Here is a 21,390-nt window from a genome sequence, read left to right as displayed (position 1 = left end):
TTAGGATGCAGCGAGACCTTATCAAAGAGTACACTGCTTCCTCCCCGGAGTCCATGTCAGCGGAGGACAAACAATTGTACTCCACTCGCATGGCCACTCTAAGATTGATATCTAATACCTCTATGCGGTTGTTGTCCCATGCTACAGAGGGAGCCGCTAGAGCCAGCGGAGCAGGCCTGTTCATGAGGCGCCAGGCCTAGCTCCGACATTGTGACTTTGCGGAACCCTTTAAGACGTCGTTTGCGAATGCCCCTTTTGATGGTTCTACCTTATTTGGCAAGACTGTTCGCGACACTTTAGTCCAGAGCGAAAAGGACGGGAAGATGTCTGCCTTCGGAGTCCGCTTCTCTGCTCCCCAGAGGTCCTTCTCCAAGAACCAAAAGGGACAGATGATGTGGTTCCGGAAATCGCAACATTCCCAGCCTGCTCCGGACAACCAGTCCTTCCGTGGCAGAGGAGGACAAGGAGGACACTGCCCTTGAGGCAGAGGGGGCCCGAAGAATTTTGGGTCCAGGGTAACTTTCTCTGACCGACCCGCACAGCAACCCTGAGGGGTTGCCCGACTGCTCCACTCTGGAGGCAGTCGGGGGATGTTTCTCAAAGCACCTTGGCAGCTTGAGAGTCCATCACATCCTTTGTATCAAAAGAAGGGAGTGTTGAAAGGGCAGTTAGTAAGGATGTGTGTGACTTGACTTCTTTAGATTTATTAATGAAATGAATGGCTGAGTTATTAAGTGTTTTGAATAAGGGATAGGGATAGACTATGATCCTATTTTATTGAATGATGTTATATTGAAAGGGGCAGATTTAAGCAGATTGGGATTATTAAAAAAAACATTACAGAAAGCAACCAGACCAGGAAGAAAATGGATAACAAGAATTACAATATATCACCATATATCCATGGGATGGTTGAGTCCATCACATCAGACCGCTGGGTGCTTTGTATCATATCCAGAGGTTACCAAATTCCCATGTATCATGTCCCCAGAATCAAAAGCCTCCTCGATGTACCACCCGATCAGAGGAAGGCAGCAGCTGCTAGAAAAAAAGAGCCATCCAGTCCGTCCCCCCAGACCAGCTCGGATTAGGGTTTTACTCCAGGTTCTTTCTGGTGCCAAAAAAGACGGGGGATTTGAGGCCAATCCTAGACCTCTCCCTTCTGACCCTGTCGGTAACCAAAGAAAAATTCCAGATGGTCACTTTTCAATCCATTCTCCCCTTACTGCGGGAGAACGACTGGATGTGCTCTATAGACCTCAAGGATGCGTACTACCACATTCTTATGGACAGACTATCCAGGAGGTTCCTCCGCATCCGGCTGGGAGCCAGTCACTACCAGTTCAGGGTCCTTCCCTTTGATCTCACCACAGCCCCCAGGGTGTTTACCAAAGTATTAGCAGTGATAGCATCCCACCTGAGACTCCAGGGAATGCAGGTTTTTCCATACCTGGACGACTGGCTCCTGACTGCCCCGACAAGGCATCTACTTTGCTCAGCCAGGGACTACGTCCTCCGGCTGGCTCTCCAGCTGGCCATCACCATCAACATGAACAAATCCTCTCTTGCTCCTACCCAGGTGATAGAGTTTATAGGGGCCAAATTGGATACAAGAAACCTTCTAGCTTTTCTGACCGCGGAACTTCTTCAGAACCTGAGGCTGCATGTGCGGGCCATCCTCCAATCAACAGCTCCTCCGGCGGGATGGGTCCTTAGGGCTCTAGGCTCTATGGCTTCAGCAATCACTTTTTTGCCATTGGCTCGTCTGAACATGAGGGTACTGCAATGGACCCTTCAAGTCCAATGGTCTTTTCAACGTTACCCCCTAAACCATCCTATTTCCATCAGCAGGGCGTGCAGGACGGCTGTCTTATGGTGGCTCCAGTCTCCGGATCTCCATACGGGATGTCCTTTCTCCACGCCTCCTCCCCTCGCCACAGTGACCACGGATGCCTCTCGCCTCGGGTCGGGGGCATTGCGCAGGCAAGATGGTCCAAGGCACGTGGAACGACACAGAGACCTCCTTGCATATCAATGTCTTGGAGATGAGGGTGGTGTTATTGGCGTTGCAAGTACTACAGAACCTTCTTCCGGTAGGGACTATTGCGATACAGACTGACATGTCAGTGGTCTGGTACATCAACAAACAGGGGGGAACCACCAGGTCCTATCCTCTGTCTCGAGAGACCATGAGAGTGTGGGAATGGGCGATTTCTACCAACCGCTTTCTTGTTGCAACGCACATTCCGGGATGGTCCAACATACTGGCAGACAGACTCGGCCGCACCATCCTTTCCCCCTACAAGTGGTCTCTCAATCCCCAGGTAGCGAAGCGGATTTTTGCCGTGTGGGAGCAACCCTGTTGCGAGCTCTTCGCCTCTCCCTCAAATACGAAATGCAACAGCTACTTCGCTCTAATTCCCCCCGTGCATGCTTGGCCCCCCAGTCTACTTTATGCCTACCCTCATCTGCCCCTGATGCTGAAACTCGTACAGAAAGCCAGTCAGTTGGGGAACAGGATGATCCTCATTGCCCCATTCTGGCCTCGTCAGACGTGGTTCCCTTACCTGTGGTCTCATCTGGTGAATCCGCCTTGGATTCTAGATCCCCTCCCGGATCTAATATCTCATCCCCTAGACCTCCCAATCCCGAATCTGGACAACCTCAAGTTGACAGCTTGGCTGCTCCAGTTCCACTCCTAGTCAGGACTCCCGGAATCTCTTCCCCAGTTAAAGCCATTCTCGTAGCAGCACATAAACCTTCCACTAGGAAAGTCTATCGTAGTAAGTGGAAACGCTTTTCCATCTGGGCGGAGAATAATAATTTAGATCCCTTCACAGCCCAGATAACGTCTGTATTGGAGTTCCTTACAGGTCTGTTCCATCAGGGGGCTAGCTGCTCTACGGTCAAGGTTCAACTAGCAGCTATTTCTTATTACCATGTGGGGCATGAATCGGGCCCCTTGATTACAGCACAATTGTGTAAGACCTTTCTCAAGGGTACTTTCTTGCTCAGACCTCCTGTCAGGGAAATTGTACCCCCTTGGGATTTGGCTCTAGTTTTACAGGCCTTGACAGCTCCCCCTTTTGAACCAGCTGCCTCGGTCAATCTTAAGTACCTCTCTTGGAAAACTGCGTTCCTAGTCGCTATTACTTAGGCGAAAAGAGTTTCCGAGCTTCAGGCCCTTTGTGTAAAACCCCCGTACTTGGCCTTTCATCAGGATAGTGTGTACCTCAGGACCAATCCTCCTTTTCTTCCCAAGGTGGCCTCAGAGGCTAATATCAGTCATTCCATTAACCTACCAGTTTTCTTCCCTAAGTATCAGAACAAGGGAGAATACAAACTCCATTCCTTAGATGTGCACAGACAACTGCGCTTCTACATTCACAGGACTGCTGGTCATAGGCAATCCGACCAGTTGTTCATTTCTTTCTCCAAATTTAACCTAGGTAAATCTGTCTCTAAGATCACTTTATCACGATGGATCTCAATGTATTCTCTTGGCCTATGAAACTTCTGGGAGGCCTGCACCTCAGGGAATTCGTGCGCACTCTACTCGTTCTAAATCTACCTCTGCGGCCTTTAGGTCTAGAGTTCCACTGGATGATATTTGTTCCGCGGCCACTTGGGCCTCATCTCATACCTTTATCAACCATTATAAGCTGGACATTATCTCCAGAGGGCGAGCGTCCTTTGGCTCTGCAGTGCTCCGGAACATCCTTCCATGATGGCCACCCAAGATTCAGGTAGCTGGGGACTCTGTCCCAAAGGTTGCCGACAAATGAAGTACCTACTTCAGATTAAGAAGTTATGTACTCACCATAACGTTCCATTTGAGTAGGTGACTTCATTTGTCTGCAACCATCCCCCTGGCCCTCAGAATTTTCTTGTTGTTGTATGTCCTTTTATGGTATCCTTCGGGATGCATTTAGCCTTCGGCTTTTTTTGTATACGGGCAAACTTGATCTGAGGTCAGTCAGGGTTGGCAGGGGATTTATGGGTAAGGGGAGAAGCTAGGAGCTCAGATCTCTAAGCTATCAAATAAGTTGCCGGCTCGGATCCGAGATCAGATCCAAGACCCAAAGGTTGCAGACAAATGAAGTCACTTACTCAGATGGAACGTTATGGTGAGTACATAACTTCTTATTTTAGAACAGGTAATGCTCGTGGTTACATTTGTCAATTTGGGATATTTGCTCCTATCTGGAGGGGTAAACTTCACTTTTTGAAGCTGTACAGTTGTGTGGTTAGAATTTTAAATGGGATGGTGGCATTTTGAGAAAATGTTTGGATTCTTATTTTAGTGTTTTCACTGAAGTAGAAAGATGTTCTTCGTGTTTCACTGTTGCAATCATTACATTTGGGTAATCTGCTTGCAGGTTGCCCTAAGTTGGCCTTATTAACAAAGTCTTGGGTCCTGTGTCGGTTGCTGTCCCTTCTTCCATGATGTCAGGTCATCAGGGGTATAAAACATGCAGCCAACACCATTACAGCAGTCTTTCTTGCCGTGCGGTGCCCGAAGCAGAAGCAGTTCGCAAGTGCCGGTCGGCCGACTCCTGAAATTTTCGTTTTCGAGTTTCAGAACCAAAGTCTTCAAATAAAAGCTAAGTACCCCGTTGGGGAAACTTTTTCTTGCTCCTTCCCGATGTCCGTAAAAGTTAATGATTGCATTACTTGTGGAAAGCAAGTACCGCATAAAGATTTTCATTCGTACTGTATTCCTTGTCTAGGCCCTGACCACGACGTACCTTGCTGTCGGTTTTGTGCTTTATTTAATCAGCGCACTATACGTCGTCTGTATATTTTTGCCTGTAAATATTTCAGTTCTTGATTTAATTACCCAGGAATGTCATAGGTTAACCATCGACTACAGGGATTCTGAAAAAACGCAAATATAAAGACAGAGACAGGCCGCCGAGGTCCAAAACTGCTGACGGGGCTTCTAAGCCAGTCGCCGGTAATCGGTGAGGTGCTTTCGCAGCCCCTGATACCTGCTACTTCTGATTCGCAGGCCTCTACTGAGACCCATTCGGAGTCTGGTATGCCGCGAGATACTTCAACTGTGGATCTTGCGGATGTCTCTACTTTGGATAGGTCCGGAGCCGCTATGCAGACACCGGCTTCTGAGGGTGTATTCAGGCCTACAGACTTGCATATTAAATCAACGCCTCCTTCATTACTAAGGCCTAAATCTCGATCCATGTCTAAAAAACCGACGTCCAGGCCACATGCTCAGGCCTCTATGCCTAAAAAACAAATGATAAAAATGGCTGAAAACTCTAATCAGGGGTAGCCAACCCCCCCCCCCCCCAAGAGGCCTAGGGCTGAGCTTGCTTATGAATCTTCTGATTAAGATTTTGTTTTTTCTGACTCTTCTGATGACCTGGATTTGTCCTTACCTACTTAGGATTCTGATACAGAGGACTCTATTCCCTCTGCTTCCCCTCCTGAGGATTTTTCTTTTGGGGGAGACCTTGCATACGGAAGGGAGCATTTTCACTGGGAAAGCCAGAAATTTCCTGATTCAAAAAAGAGGCTTAGGGATTTTTTCTCCTACCTCAGCCTTTGGCTATTCCTCCTGTACTAGACATTGTTGATGATGCTTTCTCAGAATCCAGTTTGGCCCCTGATTCCCTGCCTCCTGCTCCCAGTAGACCTGACAGATACTACAAGGTTCCAGAGTCCCACAAGTTCCTTTTCAAAATTCCTATTGCAAATCCAGAGACTATTTCTCAGGGGCCCAAGAGCATTAAGGCTTCTACTGCTAAAAATCCTGTCCCTTCTGATAGAGACTCCAGGGCGCTGAATTGATGGGGAAAAATGTTTATACTTCAGCAACTTTGGCAATTAGATCTTTAATCTGCCAATTTCATATGTTAAAATATCAGCAACATGTTACTGGACTGCTTAAACAGAAAATAATGTTGATTCCTGACTGTGTGGAAAATAGACTTACATGATTTAATATAGCTGAACAAGTTGGAAAACACACTTTGCAATGTCTTTTTGATTCTTTAGAGGCCTCTTGTTACTGGGTCTGTGCTTAGAAGGCATGCTTGGCTTAAGGAGCAATCTTTGCCCTGATCATGTTAACGCTAAATTGCTGGATGCTCCTTTAAATCAGGACCACCTGTTTGGCAACAAAGCTGAAGTTCTTAAAAAGATAGAAGATAAAGCTAAATATATGCAAACTGTTAAAGATTTTTTACAAGTTCAGCCTCCTAGATTTAGTAGGCAGTGGCCTTCTAAGAACTGGTCCTTTCCAGCCCCTTCCAGGTCTTCTCAAGCCAAACCCAGACACAGCAAAACCCCCAGGTTTCAGTCCCAGGGGACTCACATAACTAAGCAGTGGGGGGCTTACACTTTCAAGTCTGGGAATAACAAGACTATGGTAAACTTGTCTCAATGACTTCCTTTTAAAATTTCCAAGCACTTATCTTCTGACTGCCCCTTTGGGGGGAAAGATTGCTCTTCATGCAAAGAACTGGCAACTCATTATCCAAGATAAATTGGTTTTAAATATAGTGTCCCAGAGATACAGATTTCATTTCCACACGTTGCCAATGCCAAGTGGATGGCCGGACCTACCCCCAAATCAGTGGGCAGAGGCTCAAAAACAAGTACTTTCCCTCGTAAGCATGAGGGCTATTCACCTGGTACCAGTAGAGGAAAAGGGACAAGGTTTCTATTCCAGACTTTTTCTGGTACCCAGAAAAGACAAATCATGGTGTCCAATCCTGGACCTGTCTACTCTAAACACCTTCCTGGAGATTCCAAAATTCAAGATGCTGACTTCACCAATTACTTCCCATGCTAGGCAAAGACGCCTGGTTGGCAACACTAGATTTAAAAGAAGCATACCTGCACATCCCAGTCAGGGAAACTTGCAGAAGATACCTACACTTCAAAGCAGGCTACATGCACTTATCAGTTCTCTGCACTGCCCTTTGGCTTATCTACTGCACCCAGGGTATTCACAAAGTGCCTAGCTACAGTTATTGCATTTTGCAGACAAAGAAGTATTCAAATATACCCATACCTGGACGATTGTCTAATTTGGGCAGAAAGCCAGGACATACTTTTGAATCATCTGGCGTTCGTAAAAAGGGTTCTGTCTTGTCTGGGGTACACCATAAATGAAAAGAAATCATTCCTGGTACCCTGTCAACAAATTACATTCCTGGGAGCAAGCTTGAATACAATTTCCCAGATGGCTTACCTCACGCCAAAAAAGCAAATTCATTTGACAGCCTACTACAATCAAGTGGCCACAAAAACCCTGCTATCTGCAAGACAAATACTGCAAGCCTTGGGGTTCATGGTCTCCTGCATTCTTCTGATTTCATATGCAAGACAGCATATGAGGAAACTACAGTGGTATCTAAAAAGTCTATGGAGTCAACATTCTCACAGCCTAGAAACAATGGTTCCTATCATACCTTGCCTACGCCTAGAGTTCCTTTGGTGGGCAGAGGCTTGTCACCAAAACAAGGGACAACCTTTCACACCACCCCCTGTCCCCCAAACCCTAACAGATGCGTCAGACTATGCATGGGGCTCACCTGGCAGGGAAATGCTTTCAGGGCAAATGGAACCCAAGTCAAATGTATCTGCATATCAATCAAAAAGAAATGTTAGCTGTACAGAATGCTCTGACAGCTTTCAAGGACAACATTCTTCCAGGACAACTGTTGATAAAGACAGACAACACCACAGTTATGTGGTACATAAACAAGCAGGGGGGTACACATTCTTACCCTCTCTGCAGACTAGCCATGGCATTGTGTAACACAGCCTTGAGCTACCAAGTGCACCTACAAGCTCCGTTCCTGCCAGGAAAATTAAGTACGCTGGCAGATGGATTAAGCAAAAACCTCATGGACCCACACGAGTGGAAACTGGAACCAAAGATTTTCAACATGTTGACAAGCGAATGGGGGAGACCAGATATAGAACTGTTTGCCTCCCCCCAGAACTACCAATTGGACAAATTGTGCACAAGGACTCCCCACAAACAAGCCTGGAAGGTGGATGCTCTGTCCTTCAGCTAGAAAAACCTATCAGTCTATGCCTTCCCCCCACTGCCTCTGCTCTCCAAAGTACTACTAAAAGTCAAACAGGACATACCAAGGATGATTTTGATTGCTCCAGACTGGCCGCGCCAACACTGGTACCCCCTCCTGTGCAGTGTTACAGTTACCTCCATGGCACCTGCCTCAGACTCCTTCCCTGCTGTCTCAGCAGGAGAACCAGATTCTGCACCCTCAGCTTCCAACACTGAACCTTGCAGCCTGGCTAATTACTTAAACTCTCCCTTACAATTCCTCAGTAAACCAGTGATGGATGTCATTTTAGAGGCAAGGAGGCCCAGTACTAAAAAAATCTTATGCTGAAAAATGGAAAACATTCTGTGCCTGGAACCAATACTTAACTGAGATGCTTCACAAGGGCCTGTCTTTTTCCTCCATTAAAATCCACGCCTCAGCCATTTCAGCTCATTATAACACAGAACCTCCCCTCTTCTCTCGTCCACTGCTCAAGCTGTCCCTCAGAGAGGCCAAAAATTTGAGACCACCCAGGAGAGCTCCAACCCCAGCCTGTGACCTTAACTTTGTATTGGAGAAACTCACTGTACCTCCTTTTGAGCCAGCTGCTACTGCAGTTTTAAAATTTCTTTCTTGGAAAACAGCTTTCCTTTTAGCAATCACTTCAGCTAGAAGAGTATCTGAATTACAGGCCCTTATGGCAGTGGAGCCTTGCATCATCTTTCATGCGGACATGGTGTCACTCAGAACCAATCCATCCTTCATGCCCAAGGTGGTATCCAGTGTGGCTCTTAATCAGTCCATTCATTTGCCAACCTTCTTTCCCAATCCACAGAACAAAGTGGAATGGATTCTGCATTCCTTGGATGTGCACAGACAACTTAGATTCTACTTGGACAGGACTAAACCTCAAAGAAAATCTGAACAACTGCTGGTAGCATTTGCTGCAGGAGCGGAGGGGAAGGCTTTTTCAAAACAAACCATTTCTAAATGGATAAGCCATTGCATTCATTTCTGCTATAAGCACCATGGAAAACCTATCCCCCAGGGGATCATACCTCGCTCCACCAGGGCTGCATCTACTTCCACAGCCTTTCTCAGAGGCGTCCCTACCAGGGACATCCTAGAAGCTGCTACCTGGAGTTCTGTACATACTTTCACCAAACATTATCATTTGCCAATTTTCTCTAAATCCAGAGCTGGCTTTGCCACTGCAGTCTTGCAGGGTCTTTTAGCTGGCCCTAATGCTATCTAAACCATTCCTCCCAACCATAGCTTTGGGAATCTACCCAAATGTAATGACTGCAACAGTGAAATAAATGTAGATGTTAGAGTGTATTCACTTTTGCAGTCCTGGTTACCCTCCCTCCAGCCCTCTAACTTCTTTTGGCTATACCTCTACTTTCCTTTACTATGCTTAAAAGCCTTTTTTGTGTATTTGCTTTTTTGTTGGAGGTATGCCTTTGTGTTTTTATGTTTAATTGCTCCCCATTAGGGGGGCACCTGACCTCTGGGGCAAGAAAAATTGATGTAATGACGTCGGCTGCATGTTTTATACCCCCTGACAACCTGACGTCATGGAAGAAGGGACAGCAGCCGATGCAGGGCCCAAGACTTCGTTAATCAGGCCGGCTGAGGGCAACCTGCAAGCAGTTTACCCAAATGTAATGACTGCAACAGTGACTACACTTGAACATGTACATTTATGGTAAGTGTACACAACTGTACTTTCTGAAGAATGTGAGACACTTTCAGGTGGAGATGACAAGAAGCAAATATGTCCGTGTTCAGCCTGCCAAACATTAGTGAGTGCATGTAAGCTAAATGTAAGTAGATATTCAAAGCAATTGTCATGAGTGATACAAAAGAGTAAGTATCAGCTTTATGTAGTAATGGGCACTGTTAAAAAGCAGTGCGTGTTGAATCATATCAAGAAATGGAGGGTGCACATAATGTTGCAGGAGATGCATATGGATAGAAACAAGCCTATGAAGTTGATGATAAAGGATTTCAGGGTGGACATTCAGCAGAATGTCAGGAACAAAGAAAAGCGGTAGTAATACTGATTGCTAGAGGTGCTCAAGTAGTGACAGAAGAATAAAAAATAGAATAATGGCAAATTTGTGATAGTAAAGCGTTACTGGCAGGGGGGGAGAATTACTGTGCTGTACATTTATATGCCATCAAACACTACTGTTATGGAGCTTAAAAGAATTTTGGGGAAAATAATCAGCTTTAAGTGGGGAATATTGGTTTTATGGGTGGGGGACTGGAACTTGGTTTGCATTAGAGAGACTGTATTGGGAAAGGGGGACCTAGAAGGGACAGTTTATTTAACATTTGTTGACCGGGAAAGTCCGACTAGGTTCCACAGAGCATGTTTTCAGCGGAGGCCCGGGGAGAGATGCTCCAGATAACAACAGGTTAGATTTCTGAAGCAGTATATGAGAATATTTGATATGGAAGATGTGAATTCAGTAGCAGGAGTTCAGAATTAACATATTATCCAAACTGGGTTAAGCTGAAAGGAAATTGTATTTCACATGGACATGAATATTTAACTAAAAGCTGTGACACACCCAGTAACTGTTTTAGATTGTGCACTGTTGAAGATTAAGACAAGGATGCAAGGTAATGAAGTAAAACTTGAGACTCTAGTGCTTTCTTATTTACCTGTTAAAAAGAGAGGAATTTAAGAAATGGGTAGTGGAAATTATTTGAGAGTTATTAGGGAAGATAACTCTTTCAGAAGAGATGTCCAGTGAGTGGGATAAATTGAAAATGGAATTTAAAAATTTGGTAGAAATAAGAGAAAGGTCTAGAAGAGAGTACTAGGAATGATTTGCATGGTCTGACTAAGGTTAAGGTACGGCATAATAAAGGGAATTTCACAGGACAGGAAGAGCAGCAGCTGCATAATACTAAAGGGGAAGATGAGAGTGCTTGGGTAATATGTGTAAGTTTAGAAATGTTGCTGTTCGGCAGCTGGTTTTTGGTAACTCTAGACCACAAAAACTTTTATCACAGCAGAAAGTAGAAAGGGTTTTTGCTAAACTTAAGGTAAGAGAGAAGAACCTCGGTTGCATCAAGTACAACCAGCAAATGGGCTTATATTATGCATACAGTTCAAATCAATTGTGCAGGAGGGTGTAAATACCTACTAGTGGTAATAAACAACAAAAGCTTTATAAAAACTTGTCATATCAGACAGGGGTCTATAGTTTGGTAGCCTAGTGGAGCAGATGTGCGGCCAAAGTATTGGGCTGGTGTACATTCTAAAGCAAATAAACAGTGCTGCAGTACTACAGGGGGAGATGTACTTTCTCAGTTTTACACTGACTGTATAAGCAGTACTGCACAAGGGTCTGAAATAAAGCTACAGAAAAAGAAATAATATTTCATTCCTTTTTGACAATACTCTTTTAGGGGGAGGTAAAAAACAGGTATTAGTGCATAAGAAATACTGGTAAACAGATTAAATCTGAAAGTCCAAGATATTTTATGCTAGTTATTATTGTATTGTTTAGTATTAAATTGTATTTGCAACATGTTAAACTGTAAAGCTATACAAGAGATGGTTTAAAAAACAAGAGATTTAAAATTGCTTTATTACAGTTGTACAAGAGAGTAAAGATATGTAAAAAATTGAACAAGACTGGTCACTATTTTAATATGTTTTTGACAAAATGTTGGTATAAAAAGCATGAATGTTTCTAATTGCCGAGTATGTAGTTTAAAATAACGGGACATGTGCATTTGGTGTCAATTCCACTAGATGCTTCTAAAGAGACATAAGAATAAAAACCATGTTTTAAAATAAATGGTTCCAGGGTACCTAGTAGATTTAAATGCATGAATAGCAAACAGTCTGTGTAAATATATACAGTACAGGATACATTGTAATAAGTACAGGATACATTGTAATAAGTGCTGGATACATTGTAATAAGTTCAAAAGTATTTTGTCAAGTTGTAATGTCACTGGTTTTACCCCAGTTAGAAAAAAATATATATTAAAATATTGTACTCGTACAGCTAGTGGACTAATATGTACATAATATTCTTTAGTGTATAAATCATGTTTTTTTTTTTAATCCTCAAGTATTAAATATACTGAAATAATTGCATTCAAATCTAAGCCCAGTTCAGTACTTTATGTTCACTTCACTGTCAACCAAGATGTTAATGGGAGTTCAGAGACATGACCACAATGTTATGGTTAAAATGACATTGAAACTGTATATTTTCAGCAGTGTATAAATGCTTGCAATAGCACATAGTTATTGTCTCGTATAATTAATTCAACAGTTGCAGAGAGTTAATAAGAGTTCTAAATCATAAATTAAATTCTGTGATTGCAAAAGAATAAATTAATCAAGTTAAAATAAAACTAAAGCAGACACAGCTCATAACTGATATAATATTTTCACAGAATGGTCTGCAAAACAAAAAGTTGTTAAATACATTCAGTTTTGGTAGTAATACTTAATATCATTGTATTAACTATGTAAAATTGCATTTTGACTTGTATCAAAAAAGATTAAAGGTTTTGTTTCTTAATGTTTAAAAACAGAGTGAATTAGATATTATGAATATAAGGCTGAAATTAATGCTGTTGTAAATATGCTGAAAGAAAAAGTTTGCTTGAGTATATGTGTAGAGTTTAAAATGTGCATTCATACTGTATGTATAACAGACAGGCTTCTCTTCACAGCATCAAAAAGAAAATGCCTAACAGAGCAATATTGGAAAACAAGCATTACATGATTTTCTCATGTTTGCAGAACAAATATCTATTAACAGACATCCTTTTTTATAAATTCAGCAATACGTGATGTTTTTCCAGTAGGAACAACTTATACAGATGTTTCCTTTCAGAATGGCATCCCCACATCAGCAAAAGTGCATCACAAAAATCACAAAAAATCACAATCACACAAAAGGACAATAGAAAAGTCTAAAAACAGACATTGTGACTTCCCACAGAAGGCCACAAAAATATACCAAGAGGAAATAATCTCTGTGCGTGACTAGATCTCTATACAGCAATTGTAGTAATTCAGTTATGTGAGAGAAGGACAGAGAGAGGTATTTTGTAGAAGTCATCATTCATATCTGTAATGAAGGAAAACTTTGTAAATATATACTACAAACAAAGAAAGAGTACGTGTCGTTTGTTATAAAATAAGTTATCTGTAACTGTGCTTTTAGCTGCAAAATATATTTCTTTATCAGTGTGCAATTTGAAAGCCATGGTGCTTTAAACGGACTACAGATAGTCATGCAAAGCTCTGTGTCTCTGATTCAGCAGTAAACAGCACAGCAAAACTGTGGGTCTTAAGAAGACTTTGGATCCAGCAGGCATAGGAGCAGAGCACGCAAATTAAAATAAATTTTTCATTCCCCCAAGAGGGCAAAGACCTTTCAGACCCAGCTTAAATTTCAATTTTAAACCATGATTATCAAGTGTTTTTTGTTTTTATCACATGTAACTTCAAAACTGTTTTGCTGAACAGTGTGTTTTGCCTATAGGAAGAGCTGATAGGTTATTTTTAAAAAGTAATTCTGATTTTTTTTTTCAGGGCCTAGTACAACAACAGAAACAGAAACGATTGCCAAGTATGAGATCATGGATGGTGCCCCAGTAAAAGGTAATAGTTATTTTTAAAAATGTTTAATATGACTGTGTTATACTTTCATGTCGTACTGTTTGTAAAACAAGAAAATTAACATTCACATGCACACACATGCACATTACTCGCCCATCTAGTAGTTTATCGTAGTTGAGTGACACTGTCTTGACCCTTTGTAGAATTCTTGCTTCTCTTCTCAGGCTGAGGAATTTGCAAAGCAATTCTTCATCTCAATAGCGAATAGGAGAATATCATAGTTATTACATGGATTAATTAATTCATTCATTCTTACATCCCACCTGCTGGCTTTCTATTATGTTGTTGTGAACAAACATCCACAGATGAGAAAGTAACTCTGAGGAGCCATCTTGAAATGAGAGGGGATTTTATTTCCCACATTGTCATAACCAGTATACTTTTGTGTCTGGGTAATCGGGCATATAGAAAGTCTGTTAAATAGTGACAGACGTATTCTTTATTCCTCACATAGCTGGTGGAGGCCAGTTTCATGAGGTATTAGCTGGAATGGAAAATGCTAATATAGTCCACTTTTATCATGTGATTAGACAGACATTGTCAGTAGTGTCTCACTCTAGCTGTAGTCTTAACTGTGTAGATTGCCAGTTGTGCATTACCGGTTTATATTCCAAGTGAGAAGAGGAGGAGAGGATCTTCTATCCAGTATGTTTACTGCCAGCTGAAGTGTGGTTTGTAATGCTATGAGATGACCGAGGGAGGAAGACTGGTAGCTGCCAGACAGTTGTCCCCTGGGCAGATGTTTACACTACCTAGCATGCAGCCAGTGCCATAGCAGAATGTTTCTGGGCTGAAATGAATACCACAGCAATAGTCTTCTTCAGCTATGAGCTTACAGTCACTTGAGATACTTTCTAGCTGTTTTTGAGCTGTGTGGAGTCACAGGTGGTATCTGATTAATGAAAAGATTTTGTTCCAAGCAGGTCCCGAGGACCCACTTTGGAAAAGAGGTTTCAGTTGCACCCTTTTGATGTGATAATTCCAGGAGTTTATTAATCTGAGCCTGATAGAATATTGAGTGCACTTCTATAGAGAAAGAAAGAGCATTGTACAAAAGGATCACAATCTTTAATGCCTCAGCATGAATGAAGGATTGGAGAGGAGACAGAGTATTTCACTGATCCTTGTCACTGAACATACACATGTGAAAAAGACTGCCTTCCTTATCACTTCTGTGTCAACCATTCACATAAGTTCCGAAGGAGGGAGTGTTATTAATTAGGGTCTATATTAGATCACCAAATGCTTAAAAAAGCGAACGGTGATTGATCGAACTTATGTAAGCGAACGCTTAAAATATTGAAGCAACAGAAACCTGAATTTTTTCCTAGGGAAAGAATTTGCTGTCCGTTTCTGTTGCTTCGGTATTTTTAGTGCTGTGGTGGAAAGTTACGGGTCTGGTTCAGTAAGTGTGCAATTGTGTGGATGTGAGTGTTAGGGCGGGTTAGGTGAGTTAGGGTTAGGGCGCGGGTTAGGTATGTGTGCGATTGTGTGGACTTGAGGGTCAGGGTGGGTTAGGTGAGTTAGGGTTAGGGAGTGGGTGAGGTGAGTGTGTGATAGTGACAGACCTTAGGGTTTGGGTTAAGGTAAGTGGATAGGTAGTGGTGTGTGTATAGTTTAGTGTAGGGTTAGGTGTCAGATTTTTGGTGTGCTTGTGTTGTGTGTAAGTGTTTTGGAACAGCAATTCCCCCCCCCCCCCCCTTCCAGGAAAAAAATCGCTGTTCTGACAGTTCGAGATTGTAAGCTTTCGCTTACATAAGTTCGATCAATCACCGTTCACTTTTTTAAGCATTTGGTGATCTAATATAGACCCATGTTATTAGCATATAGCACTACAGACTGATTCCAGGAAGATGTTATCTGTTTGTTGGGGGGTGATACCTGCCAAGAAGCCCTTATAATATGAAGAATTTCTGGTTGTGGCTCAGGAAAGTAGTTGCTTCCTGCACCAAGTGCTGCTTCTGTGGCAGACACTTATACTCTCAAAGTTGAACTTGAAAATTCCTTCTGTATTCTTTTGTCTTGATATAATAAAGGTTAGAATTATGATAATGTCTGTAGCTGAGAATAAGAACGGCAAGTAAGCCTGACGACTGTGTACTTTGCCAGATACCAGCCTCATGATGTGCCTCCTCCCAGGAGAGTAAAACATGTCAAGTCAGGGATAAACTTGTAGTTAATCTACCCAGTACTCAAGGTTAGTTAAGAAGGAAGCTAGGGTGTCACAGTGATTAACATGTAGGGAGAATCTGTTCCAGGTAGATGAGTCAACCATTGATTAATGACACTGCTTCTCTAACGTTTTTCAATTGTGTTGGTGGTTCAGATGCTTAGTTCATGTGCTTGTGTAGCCGTATGTCCTGTGAAAGTATAAGAGATGCATTAGGCTGGGGTCTTTAATTGCACAGAGTGACAGGCATAGATTTCCACACAGGAGTATATAAGAGGCAGACTACAGGGATACAGATTTTAGTCCATCTTGATACTTTTAAATGAATAATCTTCACCTGGAGCTTAGGTGCCTTTTAGTTGTGTGGTCTGTGTGGGTGAGTCTTTGCTGAAAGTGGCTTAGTAGTAAGTACTTAGTTCAATTAGGACAGATTATGGAGGATATAGCATCAGTTGATCAAAATGAGATCTTTGGAAATCAGTTGTGCTAAGCAGAAGGATTTCTTAACTACTGTTAAAATGTAATACTCAGGAGTGAGGGAATTGTTGACCCAGCTGCTGAGATGCATGACTACCATATCCATTCAGAGTGGTGGGGCACGGGATAATGCTGTAAGATGAACCAGGAGTGTTTCCCAAAGGTGTTGGTGCTGCAACCGTTTACATTTATTTTGAACCCTTTATCTACACATCATTGGTTTGTAAGTGCTAGTTCTTGCTGAAGTGCTTCAGTGGCACCCAGCTTGCAGTCATCATCGAATTTGATTAGCCAAAACATAGGTGGTCCCAGTACGTAGCTCTGTAGTACTCCACTGGTTGGTTACTTTCAGAAATGACACCTTAATTGTGAGTTCTGTCCTTCGGCAAAGTTTGCAGTCCCTCTTAGGGTCTACCTTTAGATGTTCTTCTATTCCTATCTTGCAGTATTCTTAGTGTGGGATTCTCATCGAACATCAGCTCCTTATACAAAAGCATAAGCCTGGTTGCTGTAGGTGCGTGGAACGTCATATGTACAGCCATAAACCAGGGACATTAAATGTGATGTCTGCACGTAAAAAGCTCAGAACTTTTCAGCCACAGTCGATCGTCACATTGATCGCTTCACTCCTCTACTTTGAAGACGTCTAAAGCTAAGTACCCCGTTGGAGATTTTCTTTTCAATTCTTGATTGAGCTTGGTTTGCTGTACCCTACCATTAGCCGATGTTTGCTAAGAAGGGTAAATGCTGATGCGGGCGATAGATTCCACATAAGGATATGCACAACCGTTGAGTTTTTTCCTTGGCCAAGAACAGGACCATACCTCTTGCCCGATTTGTCAGTCTTTCATACCCAAGACCCTCCAAAGCCATCTGGCTGCTCTAAATCTAGATTTAGAAAACTAGAGGCTAAAAAAGCTAGTGCTCAGGATGGATCCCAAGTCGGCCGCCCTGGCGGAACTGCCATGGAAAAAGGCCAAGATTTCAAGGCCTAGTACTTTTGCCTCTCTGACATCGGATGTCCCACCAGCTTCCGATTTAGGAGTTGAGGGACTTCTGTTTAGAACATACTACTACAGCGACTCCCCTCGAGGGAGCCACTTCAGAAGTTACGGCCAGCATGTTTATGGAGATAGCTCAGACATCTGTCCCAACCGATGTAGAGGAGGGAACCAGACAATGCCGGATGACTGACCGGGATTCCCTTGCCTGAAGCCCCAACTCCTGTTCAGACCCCCGAAACAAGGCCTTCTCCTAAAAGCTACTCTTTTGAAAAGGAAGCAGAAAACAAAGCAACCTACCTCCACCCACAGAGAGTTCCAGACTGGCAATCTTTCACCAGCTCCTTGATGCAGGTCTTCGTGGCTCTTAGCCCCATGCTGTTTTCCCCCTCCACCCATTCCTGTTCTCAGTCCTAGCCTGCCTCAGCTGCTTTTCTCCTCCCTCCCACCACCCATGAAGGGGAAGAACAGGAGGCTTACTACTCATCCTCAGAAGAATCCATTACCTACTAATCACAAATAGCCTCCCCTATAGAATATTACTTCCCTGATGAGGATTCCATAGAAGGGAACTCTCCACCAGAGGATATCACCTTTGGGGAGACCATTACAAAAATGAAAGAATATTTTAAATGAGACACTTTCCAAATGACTGAAACTCAAAAGAGATACTTTGAGTTGCTTCAAGTGGAATCTCCCTCCCCTTCAGCCATCCCTTCAGTTATTCCTGCGTACCTTGATGCATTCTCAGCAGCATCTAAAAACTCGGGCACTCAGCCTTCAGCCCCTGAGAGGTCTGACCATTTCTATAAAGTACCAGATGAGCAAAAAATCCTGATCAGACCACCCATGGCTGACCCAGCAGTGATTGCTGTATCCCCTGACAAGCAATCAAGACAGAGTCCTTCATAGTCTGTGTTACCTAATGACAGACAGTAACAACATGGACAAGATAGGCAAAAAGGTTTATACCTCTTCCACCCTAGCCTTCAGAGCTATCCACTACCAAACCCATACAATAAAATATGCTGTGGACCTGGTATCCCAAGCTTCTATCCTCCTGTCATCCATACCGGACTACCCTAGCAAGATAGAGGTAGCATCAAAACTGTCCCTGGCTTCTCAATGGCCAGACATTCTATTAGATGCAGTTATGCAGCAGAGACCTCTGCAAAGTCCGCTGCTACTCATCTGTACTACGTAGATATTTATGGCTATGCCTTCAGCCCATACTAGAGGACTTCGTCAAAAATTCTAGATGCCCCTCTAGACCACAACCTCTTGTTTGGTAAACAGTCTGCAGACCTCTTTACAAACCCCTTCAGGAGAAAAGTAAAGAGCTTCAAGACATCAAGCACCTGCTGGTGTCTCCCATTCCTAAATACTACAGAAATTATCCTGCCAAGACTACCTTTGTCTGGAGAACACCCTCTTCGGCTACTCCATCCTCTTCCAGGCACAGGAAAGGAACCAGGAGGCAGACCACCTCCAGACCAGCAGCCTCACAGCCTGCTCAAAAATTGCCCTTTCATGACCGAAATGGCTCCAGCAATGCGTGACTGTCTTGCCCACCTCCCCTTGTCACCCCACCTCTCCCACTGCCTTCCCTGTGGAGCTCCATCACTTCAGACCGCTGGGTGCTGCCAATAGTACAAGAAGGATATTTCCTCTCTTGGAAGGAAAAGTCCTTTACAAGGGCCATTCCATTCCCCCCCAAAAATCAACTACATCTTTTTCCACAGATCCTGCAGGACCTTCTGAATCATGGAACTATAGAACCTGTCCCCCCAGGACAGGAAAGAAAAGGCTTTTACTCAAGATTATAAAAAAATAAAAATAAATAAATAAAACGCATTTCTTGTCCCCAGAAAAGATGAAGATAACCATTGGAGACTAATACTAGATCTGTCATTTATTCCTACAAGTTCCATCATTCAGAATGTTATCCCTACAAAACCCCTTCTTCCACTATTGCCAGCTCAGGCCTTTATGGTCACACTCAACCTGAAGGAGGCATACCTCCATATCCCAATAAAACCCTCCAACAGAAAATACTTAATGTTTCACTGGGCCCTGTTCACACTTTCAGTTTACATCCTTGCCCTTTGGTTTATCTACTGCACCCAGAGTTTCCACAAAATGCCTAGCTCCAGCTATAGCCTTTTGAAGAACCAAATGTGTCCAAATTTATCCCTACCTAGACGACATCCTCATTCTAGCAGAAAGAGAGGACACCCTACAAAACCATCTGCAGTACACCATTTCCCTGCTTCAGAGCCTAGAGTTCACCCTCAATTTTCCAAAATTATCACTAACCACCCAGCATGACAAAATCTTTCTGGGCTGCAGGATCAGAACAGACTCCCTCTCTGCCCACTTCCAAAACCTAATGCGGATTCAACAGATATCTGCAAGACAACCCTTAAGGGTCATGGGGCTGATGGCAGTCACCATCCCTAAGCTGCCTTTGGTCAGAATGCATATGCAAAGACTGCAGTGGTACTTGAAGACTGTGTGGTCTCAACACGAACACCTTCGAGTTTCAGATTACACACTTACCCTGCCTCAAAACAGAACTAAGGTGGTGGATTCAACAAGTATAAATGAACTCTGGCCTTCCACTTCAACCCCCCAACCAAACCCAGTACATGCATACAGATGCATCAGACCTAGGGTGAGAGGCTACCATGAAGGGCTGCATTGTACTGGAGATGTGGCATCCTACCCTTCAAAAGAAACATATCAGTATGAGGGAAATGACAGCAGTCTTTTTGGCCCTGAAAGCCTTTCTCCCAATCCTGCCTACAGGCCCCCTTCAAGTCTTCACAGACAATACCACAGTCATGTGGTACCTCAACAACCAAGGAAAGACCAAGTCCTACCTTCCTTGCTGGATAACCATCCAAATTTGGGACCTTGCCTCCAGAAACAACTTATCCCTGCAGGCAACCTACATCCCTTCCCAGAACAACCAACAAGCCTATGTTCTCAGCTGAACATCCTCTCTACAGTGCGAGTGGATGCTGAACAGGGACATTTTTCTACACATTGTCCACTGGTGGGGCACACCTCGGATAGATTTGTTTGCCTCCCCCCTAGAACAAACAGTTGAAGAACTTCTGCACCAGAGATCACTCTCCACTTGCCTGGAGGGTAGATCTCTTCAGCATTTCTTGGAAGGGGTGGTTTCTATATGCATTTCCACCCTTGCCTCAAATCCAAAAAGTCCTCCTGAAGATCAGGAAGGACAAACCAAAAATCTTGCTGGCGACTCCCTATTGGCCAAGGCAGCACTGGTTCCGCCTGATACTCACTAGCCAAGAGCAGTCACCACAAGTTACCCTACAAGGTGGATCTACTCGCACAACAGAAAGCATCTCTCATTCACCCTCACCTACAGATGTTACATCTAACACTCTGGGTGATAAACTTTTAATTCCTTTCAGACACCACTACTCTGGAGGACATGCTTTCAGTCCTGAGGGAGGCCAGGAAACCAGCTGCATCAGAATGGGAAAGATTCCCCAAGTGGTGTCTCCATAGGCACAGGGATCCCTTTCAAGTGAATACCACTTTAATCCGTACTTGTGTGCAACTCATCAAGGCTGGCCTTTTATACTCTTCAGTGAAAGTCCACCTGTCTGCAATCTCTGCCTGCTTACATCTAGAACCCCATCTACTAGTCAGGCTAGATGTTAAACTATTCCTGACAGGGGTCTTGCACATCAGGCCACCTAGAAAGCCCTTCCCACCTCCTTGGGACCTTAACTTTATCCTGGAAAACTCACTGCCTCCTTTTGAGTCCGCCAGTGCTGCAATGCTCCAAATGTGCACATGGAAGACTGTACTGCTGGTGGCCCTTACCTCTGCTAGAAGGATTGTCAGAGTTACAAGCTCTCATGGCCTGCTCACCCTACACTACATTCCACAAGGATAGGGTGACCTAGTGCACTTAACCCTTCCTTCATGCCAAAGGTGGTCAGAGAACTGTCCTTAAACCAATCCATTCACCTGCCCACCTTCTTCCCC

The 21,390-nt window shown here is 43.6% G+C and overlaps 1 protein-coding gene across 1 annotated transcript in view; it reads left to right on the top strand.

The window, feature by feature from the left end:
* The window catches only part of VPS26A (VPS26, retromer complex component A), a 769,921-nt gene that overhangs the window by 607,248 nt on the left and 141,283 nt on the right, over nucleotides 1-21,390 (top strand). Inside the window, exon 7 of the mRNA XM_044056281.1 lies at nucleotides 13,627-13,695. Coding sequence (XP_043912216.1) covers nucleotides 13,627-13,695 — 69 coding nt within the window. The remainder of the gene's footprint in view (nucleotides 1-13,626; nucleotides 13,696-21,390) is intronic.

This window comes from Protopterus annectens, chromosome 14.part0, assembly GCF_019279795.1.
Source record: "Protopterus annectens isolate FY-2018-M chromosome 14.part0, PAN1.0, whole genome shotgun sequence".
Taxonomy (NCBI): domain Eukaryota; kingdom Metazoa; phylum Chordata; order Ceratodontiformes; family Protopteridae; genus Protopterus; species Protopterus annectens.
This window is presented reverse-complemented; position numbering and strand designations above follow the sequence as displayed.